The sequence below is a fragment of the Bombyx mori genome, chromosome 23 (assembly GCF_030269925.1).
Source record: "Bombyx mori chromosome 23, ASM3026992v2".
Lineage (NCBI taxonomy): Eukaryota > Metazoa > Arthropoda > Insecta > Lepidoptera > Bombycidae > Bombyx > Bombyx mori.
Window position 1 is genome coordinate 806973 of NC_085129.1, and position 14007 is coordinate 820979.

The window sequence follows — 14007 nt, forward strand, 5'->3', positions numbered from 1 at the left end:
CTTCGATGAGTGGACTTAGATGGGGCTCATAGCCCACCTGGTTAAGTGGTTACTGAAGCCTATAGACATATACAACGTAAATGCGCCACCCACCTTGAGATATAAGTTCTAAGGTCTCAAGTATAGTTACAACGGCTGCCCCACCCTTCAAACCGAAACGCATAACTGCTACACGGCAGAAATAGGCAGGGTGGTGGTACCTACCTGTGCGGACTCACAAAAGGTCCTACCATCAGTAAAAAAGGATCCCAAGAAGTTACGTCCAGCGGTTTGGTTTTATTTTCCCACATTTATGCACTTTCATAGATACTAAACAGTTAATAAACCACCGTTATTTACGCATTTAAACCTGAAGAAACACTTAATAGACACATATTATTATCATTTCATTTTATGCCATGTTTCTAACCAACTTTATTTCATTTTATAATATCATTTTTCATATAAAAATATAATATATAAAAGACTAGCTGGCCCGGCAAACGTTGTTTTGTCATATAAATTATTTCTAGGAAATTTATATAACCTAGATATACCGACTGCAGCGCCCTCTGCCGGGCGCCATATGATTGGTAAATCTAAACCATTCTCGAATCCATCTGAAGGTATACAGAAAATTACATCAAAATTGGTCCAGCCGTTTAGGAGTTCAGTGACAAACACACGCACAGAATAAAAAGATTACGCTGTATGGTATGATTCCTTTGCCTCTCTAGCTGGAAAAATTAAACTACTACTAATTTGCCGAAATAGTGTTTAGTCTATGAATTTGCCTTTGCTCGAATTTGCCAAGAAATTTTCACCACCTATTTATAGCTTCTGCTTCTAACAACAATGTAAATCCTTGGATTGGTTTGCATTAGACCTAAAATATCACCTAACAATAATTAACAGGGCGAAATAAAAATAGGACAGCATCAGCCATTAAAAGCCACATGAAGGATTGATTTTAACCATTTATTTTCAGCCCTTTTCTAGTGATGGATTCTGAATCTTCACTAGATGTAGATTGTGATTCTGTATCTTTTCCTAATAATCCTAATGTAAGTAATAAAATATAGTTCATGTTCTACGGAGAGGAAGTCAGAGACAATCATTCAGTTATAAAGTCTTTTTAATTTATTATACCAACTTTGGATTTATTTTTATACGTTAACTTGCAATACTACAATGGGTAGTATTAGTCTAACAGCATTTATGGATACTTAATGTTAAGAAGTTACTAAATATTAAGACTAATATTATGTAAATAAGACATGTTGAATGTCACTGGGATCTGTTGGATGCCATCAATGCTGGATTTGTTGTTATGATGAGCCTTCAGCCAGTGTCAAGCAGTGAATCTGTATTATGAAAGTAATATATTTTAGAGTAAATTTAGTATAAGCCTATAAAAGCTATGATAAATATCACTTATCACTGAATTCTTAATTATGTTGATACCATTTGGGAGACTAGTATGTAACTCATGTAACTCTGTAAAAGCTAAGTGGAGAGCTACAAAGATTTGTTTGAAGTCAAACCGAGAACTATCTAATATCATATCAGAGGAGAATACATGGTTGTCTATTTTTCTATGCAATCAAAAATGCATTATCCTTATCCAGTCATCAGTCTAAAATGCTGTCTTTATCATATAATAGTCAGTGGTTTGGATATCCTTTGGCACTGTTGATGTCTATGTTGGCAGCAGTAGCAGTAGTTTTTAAAACGAAGTACGGAGCCAAAATAAAGCATGTTTTTGGACAAACTATAAAATACATACACTTGACATATTAAATATTATATTAGGAACACCTCTAAATTTAAATTTCATTACAGACCTGCCCTCTGTGCAACTGTCAAATTAAATTATACTTCATCAATTTTACTGAAAAATTTTTGATGTGCGAAAATGATGACTGTGAATTTCCATTTGGACATGAAGACCTTCAGTTTGTGAAACTAGGAAATGATTATAATGGAGATGATGACTTATCTAGTGTATTCAGTAGGAGCACTAGAGCATCATCTGTTGCCTGCAGCTCTGTAGTTTCCAATATAGCCTGGGGTGAAATAGAAAAGATGAATAGGATTTATGAGTCTGAAGACAGTCAGCTAGAGACAAGGTTATTGAACAGCTCAGCTGATCGTGACCATGTCCTCATGAAATCTCAAAAGGACAAAGAAAATGATGAAGAATTGAAGAAGAATATCCAGAATATAACACAGTTGACAAAAGAGTTGAGAGAGGCAGAGAGTAATGGCCCTCTCCGGCTACAAAACCAGAAGTGGATTCAGAATTTGATGAGAGTTCAGGAGCTGTCTGGGGTGAAACTATTGCGAGAAGAAGAAATAGAAAGGCTTAAGAAGAAAGAGCCGGAGTTGGGTTTAGGAGAGTTGACAATTGATTTAGCTTCAAAAGAAGATGAAATGTCTTGTATAAAAATTAAAATTGCTAATAGAACAGAGAAACCCAAGGAACCTGAAAACTGAATGTCTTTGCAAAAATAATTCACTGAGCTCTGTTAAAAATAGATAGAGAAAACAATTCAGGATCTTATCCTTGTTCATTGAGAACAACGTCATCACTGAATAAAGGCAAACTTGCTGAGTTTGATTTGTTGTCTATCTGATAACTGGTTTTGTTTTGGACCAGCAGTCACTAACTTATTAAAAACATTTAAGTTGAAATAACTTGTATTTGATTTAGTATATTTTTTAAATTCCATTGTATACAGCTTGTAGCCGAAATAAATCCAATATCCTAAATACTATTCACGATAATGAATAATATCTTGTTCAATGCAAGTTTGAAATAAAAGTATAGGGATTTTCTATATTTCGTTAAAAAACTAGGGGTATTGCGTTTTACACACACGCTTTTAGCGTGTCGTGCATATATTAACGACTATTTATTAAAAAAAATCAAAATTTAAAAGTCGTGGCTTAAAGGAAGACGAACAGACAAATCGACAGATTATTAACCAAACAGTGACACAAGAAACTGGTAATACCGGGAAAATGACGTTGTCTTTCATAATTTCTGAATGTAATTGAAGAAACCAAGAGTCGCATTACGCATCTTTTTATTATAATAAATTTTATATGCATTTTCTTTTCAATGGTAGTCGATGTACTTAATGCTATTTATTTATTACATCTTGTTCTAATATGCAGGAACAGCTTATTAATTCGTATCGAGCGATGCACCGGTGTTCGAATCCCGCTGGCGGGTACCAATTTTTCTAATGAAATACGTACTCAACAAATGTTCACGATTGACTTCCACGGTGAAGGAATAACATCGTGCAATAAAAATCAAACCCGCAAAATTATAATTTGCGTAATTACTGGTGGTAGGACCTCTTGTGAGTCCGCACGGGTGGGTACCACCGCCCCGCCTATTTCTGCCGTGAAGCAGTAATGCGTTTCGGTTTGAAGGGTGGGGCAGCCGTTGTGACTATACTGAGAACTTAGAACTGTATCTCAAGGTGTGTGGCGCATTTACGTTGTAGATGTCTATGGGCTCCAGTAACCACTTAACACCAGGTGGGCTGTGAGCTCGTCCACACATAGAAGCAATAAAAAAGAATAAAAATATATATGAAATCGCTAGCTTTAAAATAAATAAAACCACACCCTATATTGATGACTCACCTGTGTGCTTAGTGTGAGTTTTTTAACGTTCTCGATAGCGTAAAAGTTAACTCAATTTTGTATGCAGTTGGAACAGCGCCCGTTACGGCAAACGTAGGCAAACGTTCCAATTCCATACAAATTATATGAGCTAACTTTTAAGCTATCGAGAACGTAAAAAAACTCGCACTAAGCACACTGATATTTAAAGTAATTTAAAGTGGCAACCTATGGTCAACGGTGGATCCAGGGGGGGGGGTCATGGGGGTCATGACCCCCCCGAGCTAGTTTCAGGACTTGAACTAACTTGGACTAATTGAGGAACATCATGATTTATTTATTATCTATTATTATCAAAATTAAATTATAAGTTCTTAACTTGCCCACGACTATGTGACCCCCTCCTGGCGCCAAAGCTGGATCCGCCCTTGCCTATGGTGGTAAAGTTCGAACATTGTTATCGGAAATCATGAACTCTATCTCACGAATTATAATGCATCAATATTCTTAAGACTAAGCGACCGCTCCGCAGCAATTATCGACATCACGATTATGATGTAAAAAAACCTATAATAATCTTCGCAATCACAGAATTTGTACGATCCTTTTTTCCGACCTTTTCTGTAAACCTAGTACTATCATTAGAGTAAGTAATTGAACTAGGACTTACTATTTTAGAATGAAATCGGGTGAAAGTGCACATAACAATTAAAAGTTTACTGACAACCGGCTTGGGAATTTCCTCGACAGCTCGTCAAAGATAACATCTTGTGCTTTTTACAATATTTCCCTTGTAACTTCCGTCGATTTTAATAATAGATTGATGTGCAATTGTGTGCATTCTAGCACCCAATGAAGTTATTCGTGGGGCTACAATAACAATAAATACGTTGAGGACGTTGAGGTATCTTATAAGTAGGATTATGGTATGATTTTTATTAATACGTTAAGCGGTCCGCACAGATAGTGGACACGGCCTCATGCGTTCCGTGAGTCAGTTCATGTAGCCCCCCATTATAACAAGCCAGTCTAGATTTTTATTGCTCAGATGAGTAGACGAGCTCACAGCCCACCTGGTGTTAAGTGCTTACAGGAGCCCATAGACATTTATAACCTAAATGCCGCCACCCACTTTGCCATATGAGTTCTAAGGTCTCAGTTTGGTTACAACGGCTGCCTCGCCTTTCAAATCGAAACGCATTACTACTTCACGGCAGAAATAGGCAGGGCGGTAGCGTAAAAGTTAACTCAAATTTGTATGGTGTTGGAACATTTGCGTACGTTTGCCGTTAGGGGCGCTGTTCCAACTGCATACAAATTTAAGGTCGCTTTTACGCTATCGGGAACGTTAAAAAACTGGCAATAAGCAAGTAAGCACACAGATGGTTGAATTAGTTCACGGCTGATGTTAAAAGTTTACCGGAACCCATAAATATCGACAACCTAAATGCCACCTTGAGACATTAATTCTAAGTTCCAGTTCTATGGTACAGCGTCTAGCCCCACCACTGAAACTGGAACGCATTATGGCTTTGTGTTGCACCCTACCATGTTATATCTTCGTCGCGGAAATGTCGGTGAATATATTGAGGAAAGAAAGGCTATTTAAGGTTTAAGCGACATTTTTGCAACTTTACAGGCGAGCACTTTAAAATTTAAAATTCGGATAATATTATATAGCAAAAAGACTTCTTCAGCTATTTTGAATAGGGTAAACTTAATTCAAGTTCAATTAAAACATCGAATTGTTGATGCTAATGTCAAATAAAACGGACTTTTCATTAATTACAAATATAAATGTCGCGCTTTAATCGTAATGTCGCTTAAACCAAATAACATTTCAGCCCTCGTTAGGTTAAGTACTACAGCATTGGAGCAGCGAAAGAATTGCGTCCCTTGGCAAGAGTACTCCGAGCTTTGATCAACAATATTAAATAGTAACTAGTTAAATAGTAACAAGCAATTAGTTAAATAGTAACTAGCAACTAGCGGGTGGGTACCACCATCCTGCCTATTTCTGCCGTGAAGCAGTAACGCGTTTCGGTTTGAAGGGTGGGGCTGCCGTTGTAAATATACTTAGACCTTAGAACTTATATCTCAAGGTGGGTGGCGCTTTTACGTTGTGGATGTTTATGGGCTCCAGTAACCACTTCACACCAGGTCGGCTGTGAGCTAGTCCACCCACCTAAGCAATAAAAAAATAATAGTAACTAGCAACTAGTTAAATAGTAACTAGTTACTATTGTTGATCGAAGACTCAGAGCGTCATAGCTTTTAGGCTCGATAACTGCTCCATGGTTAATAAGGCAGGGTGGTGGAGCATGGGCACTGAAGCGCCTGAATAAGGAGCTCCTGGTGGAGGCGGCTGCAGTGGCTGCGCGGGCACCCGTGCCCGCGAGCCCTGTGGATGTGGAGTCGGAGGCTGACTGGTTCCGGGGAACGATGTGTCGGACTTGCGATGCAGCGATGCCCCGGGTAGGTGGCCACGCTCCGCGTGGCGGTGCGTACTGGTGGTCACCCAATATCGCGCAACTCCGTGAGGAGTGCGTGCGGGCGCGCCGCCGGAGCGCTCGCCACCGCCGCCGCCGTCTTCGCGATGACAACTTTGCGGAGGCGGCGGACCGGCTGCACGCCGACTGCCGTCAAAAGCAAGAGGCGTTGCGGCTGGCCATCGGTGAGGCCAAATCTCAGGGCATGCAGACGCTCCTGGAGACGCTCGATCAGGATCCCTGGGGGCGCCCATACAAAACTGTCCGCAAGAAATTGCGGCCGTGGGCTCCCCCGATGACCGAGCGACTCCAGCCTCGGCAGCTGCGGGAAATAGTTTCTGCGCTGTTCCCGCAGGGAGAGGGGACTTTTCGGCCCCCTTTCATGGGCACGCCACCACGTCACGATGGTGGTGATGCCCCTGCCGACGTGCCCCCTCCGAAGATTTCGGGGGCAGAGATCCGTGCGGCCGTGTCAAAGATGAGGAGGAAGGACGCGGCCCCCGGCCCTGATGGTATTCACGGCCGGGTCTGGGATTTGGTCTTCGGTGCTCTGGGGGACCGGCTTGTGCGACTTTTCGAAGCTTGCCTTGAGTCGGGACGGTTTCCGACCCAGTGGAAGACGGGCAGACTCGTCCTTTTGAGGAAGGAGGGGCGCCCGGCGGACTCACCCGCGGGGTACCGCCCCATTGTGTTGCTGGACGAGGCGGGAAAATTGTTGGAGCGAGTCGTCGCCACCCGCATCGTCCGGCACCTGACTGGGACGGGGCCCGATCTATCGGCGGAGCAGTACGGCTTCAGAGAGGGCCGCTCTACCATCGACGCGATTATGCGCGTGCGTGCCCTCTCTGATGAAGCTGTCGCCCGGAGTGGGGTGGCTCTGGCAGTGTCCCTGGACATTGCCAATGCTTTCAACACCTTACCCTGGTCAGTGATCGCGGGGGCGCTTGAATATCACTACGTCCCTGCGTACCTCCGCCGGCTGATCGGATCCTATCTTGAGGACAGGTCGGTCGTATGCACCGGACACGGGGGTGCGGTGCTCCGCTTTCCGGTCGAGCGCGGTGTTCCACAGGGGTCGGTCCTTGGCCCTCTTCTGTGGAATATCGGCTACGACTGGGTCCTGCGGGGTGCCCTTCACAGCCCTCTCCCGGGCCTACGCGTTGTGTGTTACGCGGATGACACGTTAGTCATGGCTCGGGGGAAAGACTACCATGAGTCTGCCCGTCTTGCCTGCGCAGGGGTGGCATTCGTCGTCGGTAATATTCGGAGGTTGGGCCTCGAGGTGGCGCTCGAAAAATCCCAGGCCCTGCTGTTTCACAGGGCTGGAAGAGAGCCGCCGCCCGGGGCCCACCTGGTGATTGGAGGCGTCCGCGTCGAGGTTGGGGTAACCGGGTTGCGGTACCTCGGCCTCGAATTGGACGGTCGTTGGAACTTCCGCGCTCACTTCGAGAAGTTAGGCCCTCGGCTGATGGCGACGGCTGGCTCGTTGAGCCGGCTCTTGCCAAACGTTGGGGGGCCCGACGCAGTAGTACGTCGTCTCTACGTGGGGGTGGTGCGGTCCATGGCACTATATGGGGCCCCCGTGTGGTGCCGCGCCCTGACTCGCAGGAACATCGCGGCCCTGCGACGCCCGCAGCGTGCAATCGCGGTCAGGGCGATCCGTGGATACCGCACCGTCTCCTTCGAGGCGGCGTGCGTTCTCGCCGGGACGCCTCCCTGGGACCTGGAGGCGGAGGCGCTCGCCGCCGATTATGCGTGGCGATGTGACCTTCGCGACAGGGGGGAACCACGTCCCGGAGAAGGAGCGATTAGAGCGCGGAGGCTCCAATCTCGGCGGTCTGTGCTGGAGGCGTGGTCTCGCCGCTTGGCGAACCCGTCGGCCGGTCTCCGGACCGTCGAGGCGGTGCGCCCGGTCCTCGCGGAATGGGCGAACCGTGACCAAGGGCGTCTCACCTTCCGGTTGACGCAGATGCTTACCGGCCATGGGTGTTTTGGCCGGTACCTGCATCGCATCGCCCGGAGGGAACCGACGATGGAGTGTCACCACTGTGACTGCGACGAGGACACGGTCGAGCATACGCTCGCATATTGCCCCGCATGGCTGGAGCAACGCCGTGTCCTTGTCTCGCAAATAGGACCGGACTTATCGCTGCCGACCGTCGTGGCCACGATGCTCGGCAGCGATGAGTCCTGGAAGGCGATGCTCGACTTCTGCGAGTACACCATCTCGCAGAAGGAGGCGGCGGAACGAGAGAGAGAGAGCTCATCCCTCTCCGCACCTATCCGTCGCCGCCGAGCCGGGGGCCGGAGAAGGGCCTTTGCCCGACTCCGGCCCCTGTAGATGGCGGCTTCCCCCCGGTGAAGGTCAAGGAGCGACCTGAGGGGGAGAGGCCGCGCGGCGCGCTACCAGCACTCTAGCGCGCTGCCAAGGAGTTACGAAAGAGCGACCGGTTGGCGGTGTATCGCGTCCCGACCCGGCAGGCTGGTTCTGGTCCAGCGGGGTATTCCGGGACACCAGCGGCACTGTCTGGGCGGCCTGACGGGCTGCCGTACCGAGACGGCCGACGTTTCAGAGCCTTCGATTCGCCTCGAAGGCTCCGTCGGCTGGGCGTCCTTGGGGTGAGCCGCGCCGTCTGGTTGTAGTGTTGACCGCGGTAACCCCCCTACCTCATCCGGGTTCTGACCTCGGAGAGGATCGGACGTCGGGTGTAAGAGTGCAGGGGAGTCGTTTAGTGGGTGGGTCCTAAAATCCTTGGGCCCGAGATCTGCTCTCAACACCTGCAGATCGTTGAGTCTCACATACCCCGCGCGCCCCTTTTGCGCGGGGACCTCGTAGGAGGTTCGACCCTCTACCCGAAAAAAAAGGGTGGTGGAGCATGCTACAGATAATTTTCAAATGAGACCTGTCTGTGAAGTCGGTTCATAAATCGTCACAGGATGCGGGCGTCGTAGATTTTCTTAGAAGGTGTATGAACTTGACTTTCCCTATTTGATACGGATTGTGACCGATTCGAGCTGTGAACGACGAATTGTTAGATGTTTCCGATTTAGTTAGTTGATTTAAATAATATTATTATATCAGAAATAGCTACCTCGTCAACAGTAGTAATCAATATCAAATACTGTAACTACACTTGAGACCTCAGAACTTAGGTATATCTCAAGGTGGGTGGCAGTGTTTACGTTGTAGATATCTATGGGCTCCGGTAACCACTTAACATCAGGTGGGGCGTGAGCTCGTCTACCCATCTAAAAAATAAAAATTAATGGCATTTCTGCTTGAAGATCCACAAGTAAAACTCGACGAATTCGTAACTTGCAAATTAAATAATCAATACGAAATTCGTATCAGCTAGACCGCAAATATTGACGTTAAAGAGAGTAAGCGAGCTTATATAGGATGTTGATGAACGTTGCGATCTTACTTTCGTTCTTACGTGACGCCGGCGTACAAGTGCACGGAGAACAGAAATAAAAATATTAAAAAGGTATGTACGCACTTACACACGTTTATGGTAAAATCTCATGTCATTTTATAATCTTCGGCCTTTCAAATACCTCAGGCTTATTGAAATTCGCAAGCAACTGACCGTAAAACCATTTTTAAGCTTATTAAGCTCACTTATTTGTGTTCCTTGAAAACTTAAGAAAAAGTTTCAAAGTCAAAATTATTAAATGCTCAAATTAATGATGTTTTAATTTTAAATAAATGCAATAAATAAATTATAATAATAAATAAATCGTGATTGTTTTAAATTTAGAACCATGTTAGATAATGCTTTTAATTTTCTTTTCAATTATAATTTTGCTACGAAATCGTCTTAGAATTAATGTAGAATGAATGATAAACAAATAACTTCCTGTGTAGAAGGAAATTGTTAATTTGTTTATGTAATAAAAACGGCGTGGGAACGAAAAGAGGATTCCCTTTGCGGTAAAGTTTTATTTCTTTTATTGTGGTTAATGGGCAGATGAACTCGCTGTGTTATGTGAATATCTGTTATTCTATCGAATCTCAATTAAACCACAATTTGATGCCACTTATCTTATGACATGCCTTATCTTAATTGTGCAGTAACCGTATTAAATTGCAAAGGAATCAACAATAGCATAATTTATTCATTAAAATATGAGCTAAGTAATTGGGGAGGCTATTATTTATCATGGCTGCGTATTTTTTAATCCGTAGAACAATAAACATTTATTTTTCTTTAAAAATTTGTTCATTCTAAATTAATTATATAAAAAAAAACTGCAAATAGTTTTTGTGTTCACAAGGCAAAATGATATAGTTTAATGATAGATTTACTATTTAGCAATTTATTTTCGGAATCATGTTATATTTTATTATTTAATCATATTAAATAGTGTATTGAGTGTTCGATATTCATTTGCTGATATACATTATAGTGTATCAGTAGTTGGATAACGAAACTAATATTAGTGTTTTTTTTCATAGAGTTAATTTAAATGGCGACATAATTCGCCTCACCATAAGTAAGCTAGTATTGTGGAATCTGTACGGGTTACTTTGGATTCAGGCTTGAAGAACGACTGCCGTTTTTCAATAAAATTAAAACTCTGACCTAATGGCTGAAGGTGGTTTCACGTTGTGACGTCGATAGGCTCCGATAACCACCATACAGTGTGCTTAGTGCGAGTTTTTTAACGTTCTCGAAAGCGTAAAAGTTAACTCAAATTTGCATGCAGTTGGAACGTTTGCCTACATTTGCCGCTAGGGGCGCTGTTCCAACTGCAGACAGATTCACCGACTTTGCACTATAAAATAAAATAAAAACTTACCATGAATCTGATTGAATTACATTTCCCTACAGATGGAGTCCTGGTTTTGTTTGTGTCTGTTGCTCTCTGTCAGTTGTGGAGTGGTCAAGTGCTTAGGTGAGTAGCAAATGAACTAAACATTAGAAGGGTAAATTTAAAAAAAAACTTCGATAACTCCCGAAAATAATAATAAAGTATAGCCAGTGTCACTTGGAGCAATTTAAGGTTTTTAATAATACTCTATATATCCAAATCTGTTCAGACTTAAAAGTTGTGGTGGAATAAAGAAGCTCAGATAACTGCATGAGCTCTAAAAACTTTATACTCCTTTTTGGACAGTTGTGTAACAAACATTATGTAAGTTCCATGGTGTTCTAAAGAGTTATTCGAGATGATTTCTCTGTTTCTTTTTACCATCGCACCTTGTGTCATCGGAGCAGAGTTCATCCAGACTATTTAGGCTCCCCTCTACGGGGTACTCGAGCGCTATGGCGGAGAGTATTCAGTGGTAGACAGTGATTTAGACAAGACATTTCGGATCCTCCCGATCCACTAACGGTGCTTTTAGGTACCTCAAGCACCGGTCATCGTCCACGTCGAACCCGTCGCTTGCGACGAAGGGCTCGACGAGTAAATTAACCTACTGACACAGCCCACTGAGTTTCTCGCCGTATCTTCTCCGTGGGTCGCGTTTCTGACCCGGTGGTAGATTCTGCGAAGCACGGCTCTTGCTAGGGTTCGTGTTAGCAACATCACCAGGTTCGATCCCCGTGAGCTCACCTACTAGTTAAGGTTACGCTGATATGTTCTCTCTAGACCATCACTTTAGGTTTAAAAAAAGTTGTTTAACTAAGCCCCTGACAAATTTAGCGTCTGTAAGCGACGTCAACTCCTCTCTATCAAGTCGGCCGTATGCTCTTATTATTCATGCAAAGGCATTAGGACAATGAAGTAACTGCTTAAAACAAATTTGTTTGTTCACATTTTTTCTTCGTGGGACAGTGGTTCTCAATATGACAGGGTATAAAAATTTCAAGCAAAGCGATTTCGCGACATCTATGATCAATTCTAACTGTCTACTAACTGCTAACAGTACAGTTTCTAAGTAAATACGAACATGTTCACAAATTATACTATAAACACAGCCCACTGAGTTTCTCGCCAGATCTCGAGAAGATCTCAATGTTAGTAAGCCTCACAGGCTAAATTCGTCGAAGTTACCGGCGATCAAGTAAGATACAAAAAAAAATTACATCGTGTTACATACATAAATTTGTGTTTTTTCGTAATAATTAGTGTAATTGTAATTCCGGTAGTGTCTGCTTATTTCTGGAGCGAACTGTCATATATGCCGTATGGGAGGGATTGGGAAAGTCGATCTAATTAAGACTTAGAGCTTATGTCTCAGGTGAGAGTGGCTTTCACTTGGCGGTGTCGACTTGCTCCTGTAAGTCCTCGGCTGCGGGAAAGTTGCAGGCTCGTCCGAGCAGTTACAGTTACGAATGAACAAGACAATTCGAAGTCATTAAAAATAACGTAACGTAATGGAAAAAGTGCTATTAATAGCGAGTCATTGTAAACGAAAGTTACGTGTTAATATTGAGTAACATCTGCTTTCGAAACTGTTCAAATTGTAATTTTATGAGCTGACTTATTGCTTATTCACGTCGTTGTCGATAGAGTGGTTCTCCTGATTTTAAGGCCAATTTTTATTCACTATACATCGGGGTACTGATTTACTGCCCACCTGGTATTATGGTTGCTAGAGACCATAGAGTCCATAGACAACGGCACTACGTTTATGCCGCCATCCACCATAAAACGTAAGGTCGGTTAGAGTAGAAAGAATTTCAGATGGTGAACTTTATTGTTGTACGATTACTTCAATAAAATAGATAAAGAAATGTTGCATCAGCGGCAGCCGTTAATTATCCTCAAAGAATATTTTTGGCTTACGATTTCCTGACCGAAAGAAAAAGATAGAGCAGTGTCATTCACACCTTTATTTACATGAATGATTTTCATATTCATATTGCGCAACAAATAAAAAAAAAAAACTGCAAAACCTTTTTATGTCGGTGACTGGCAGTTTACGTAAAATTGACTATTGGTATACATGTCGTCAAATTGTTTCTATAGTTGCTTAAATCTCACAAAACTTACAGGAATCGAGCAATTCTGGACAGACGATTACAAGACGTTTGAGAACGTTTACGGGAAGACATCAGACAAGGAAATATACGGCGCAACTTTACCGCCTGCCGTCAAACAAGGCGTCAAACGCGAGGCCTCCGAGAAGAAGGAACATCACCAGCTTAAGTACGACAGAGACGCATTCGACATCCACACCGCAGACACAAATACGGAATCAAAAAAACCAGCCATTTCAACGCAGAGCTTCATAAAATACACAGATTTTATACCAATAGCCCATACTACAGATCCGGAAAACTATGGTTATTTAAAGCAATTAGAAAATTATGAGAAAGATAACTCAAAATTTAGTGCACCCTTTCTTACTGCGAGTTTCAAATCACACGCTTCGAACACTTACAAAAGCATCAGAGATATTATTGAATCGGATCAACATAAAAACACTTTAGACAGTGTTACAGTTAGTGAGAATAAACTTAAAAACAGGCCGGTTAGGTTCAGGAATGATTCGCTGAAATCGAAATGCATTTCTGGAAGGTGCAATAAAATATCTTCAATCAGAGGAACGAAGCCTTACGTCGCTAGAATAAAACATAGGATTGTTAAGTATTAATTTGATTGCAACGGATATGTACAGAAATATTCGTTGTGATTTTAAGACTAATTTATGAAGTAGTTGTTTTAGTTAGGTTATTAGACGAAATTTTCTATTTTAATTTTAGTAAAATTTTTGTAGTTTAATATTTAATAAATAGTTAAAGCTTTGGTTTTTATTTGGGACTGTATTTTGTTGTTGAATGTTGTAATATTTTTAGTAACTTATTAGATTTACCATGAAGTATGAATTTTTCATATGTAAGTTGATGCAATCTATCGTAAGGTAGCACGCAGATCGATCAGATGTCGAAACATTATTATGTTTTTTCATATCTCTTTCTCATCCATCTCATCTCTTTCTCATCCA

General features: G+C 42.8%; 2 protein-coding genes across 3 annotated transcripts; both read left to right on the plus strand.

Moving 5' to 3' along the window:
- The first annotated feature begins 711 nt into the window (after positions 1-711).
- Positions 712-2676, plus strand: LOC101740193 (uncharacterized). Of its 2 annotated transcripts, none has more exons than XM_004927090.5 (2): positions 712-1043; positions 1822-2676. In XM_004927090.5, exons 1-2 carry the CDS (start codon positions 981-983, stop codon positions 2473-2475), a joined length of 717 nt encoding a protein of 238 aa, XP_004927147.1. In that variant the 5' UTR covers positions 712-980; the 3' UTR covers positions 2476-2676. The 2 variants fall into 2 exon arrangements, with proteins under 2 accessions (XP_004927147.1, XP_012546659.1); XM_012691205.4 differs by having other exon boundaries at positions 731-1356.
- Positions 2677-9407: 6731 nt separating this feature from the next.
- On the plus strand, positions 9408-13816 carry LOC119630348 (uncharacterized). Its single transcript, XM_038019417.2, has 3 exons — positions 9408-9595; positions 10943-11006; positions 13055-13816. The coding sequence occupies exons 2-3, from the start codon at positions 10943-10945 to the stop codon at positions 13654-13656; spliced, it is 666 nt and encodes a 221-aa protein (XP_037875345.1). The 5' UTR covers positions 9408-9595; the 3' UTR covers positions 13657-13816.
- Positions 13817-14007: the final 191 nt, after the last annotated feature.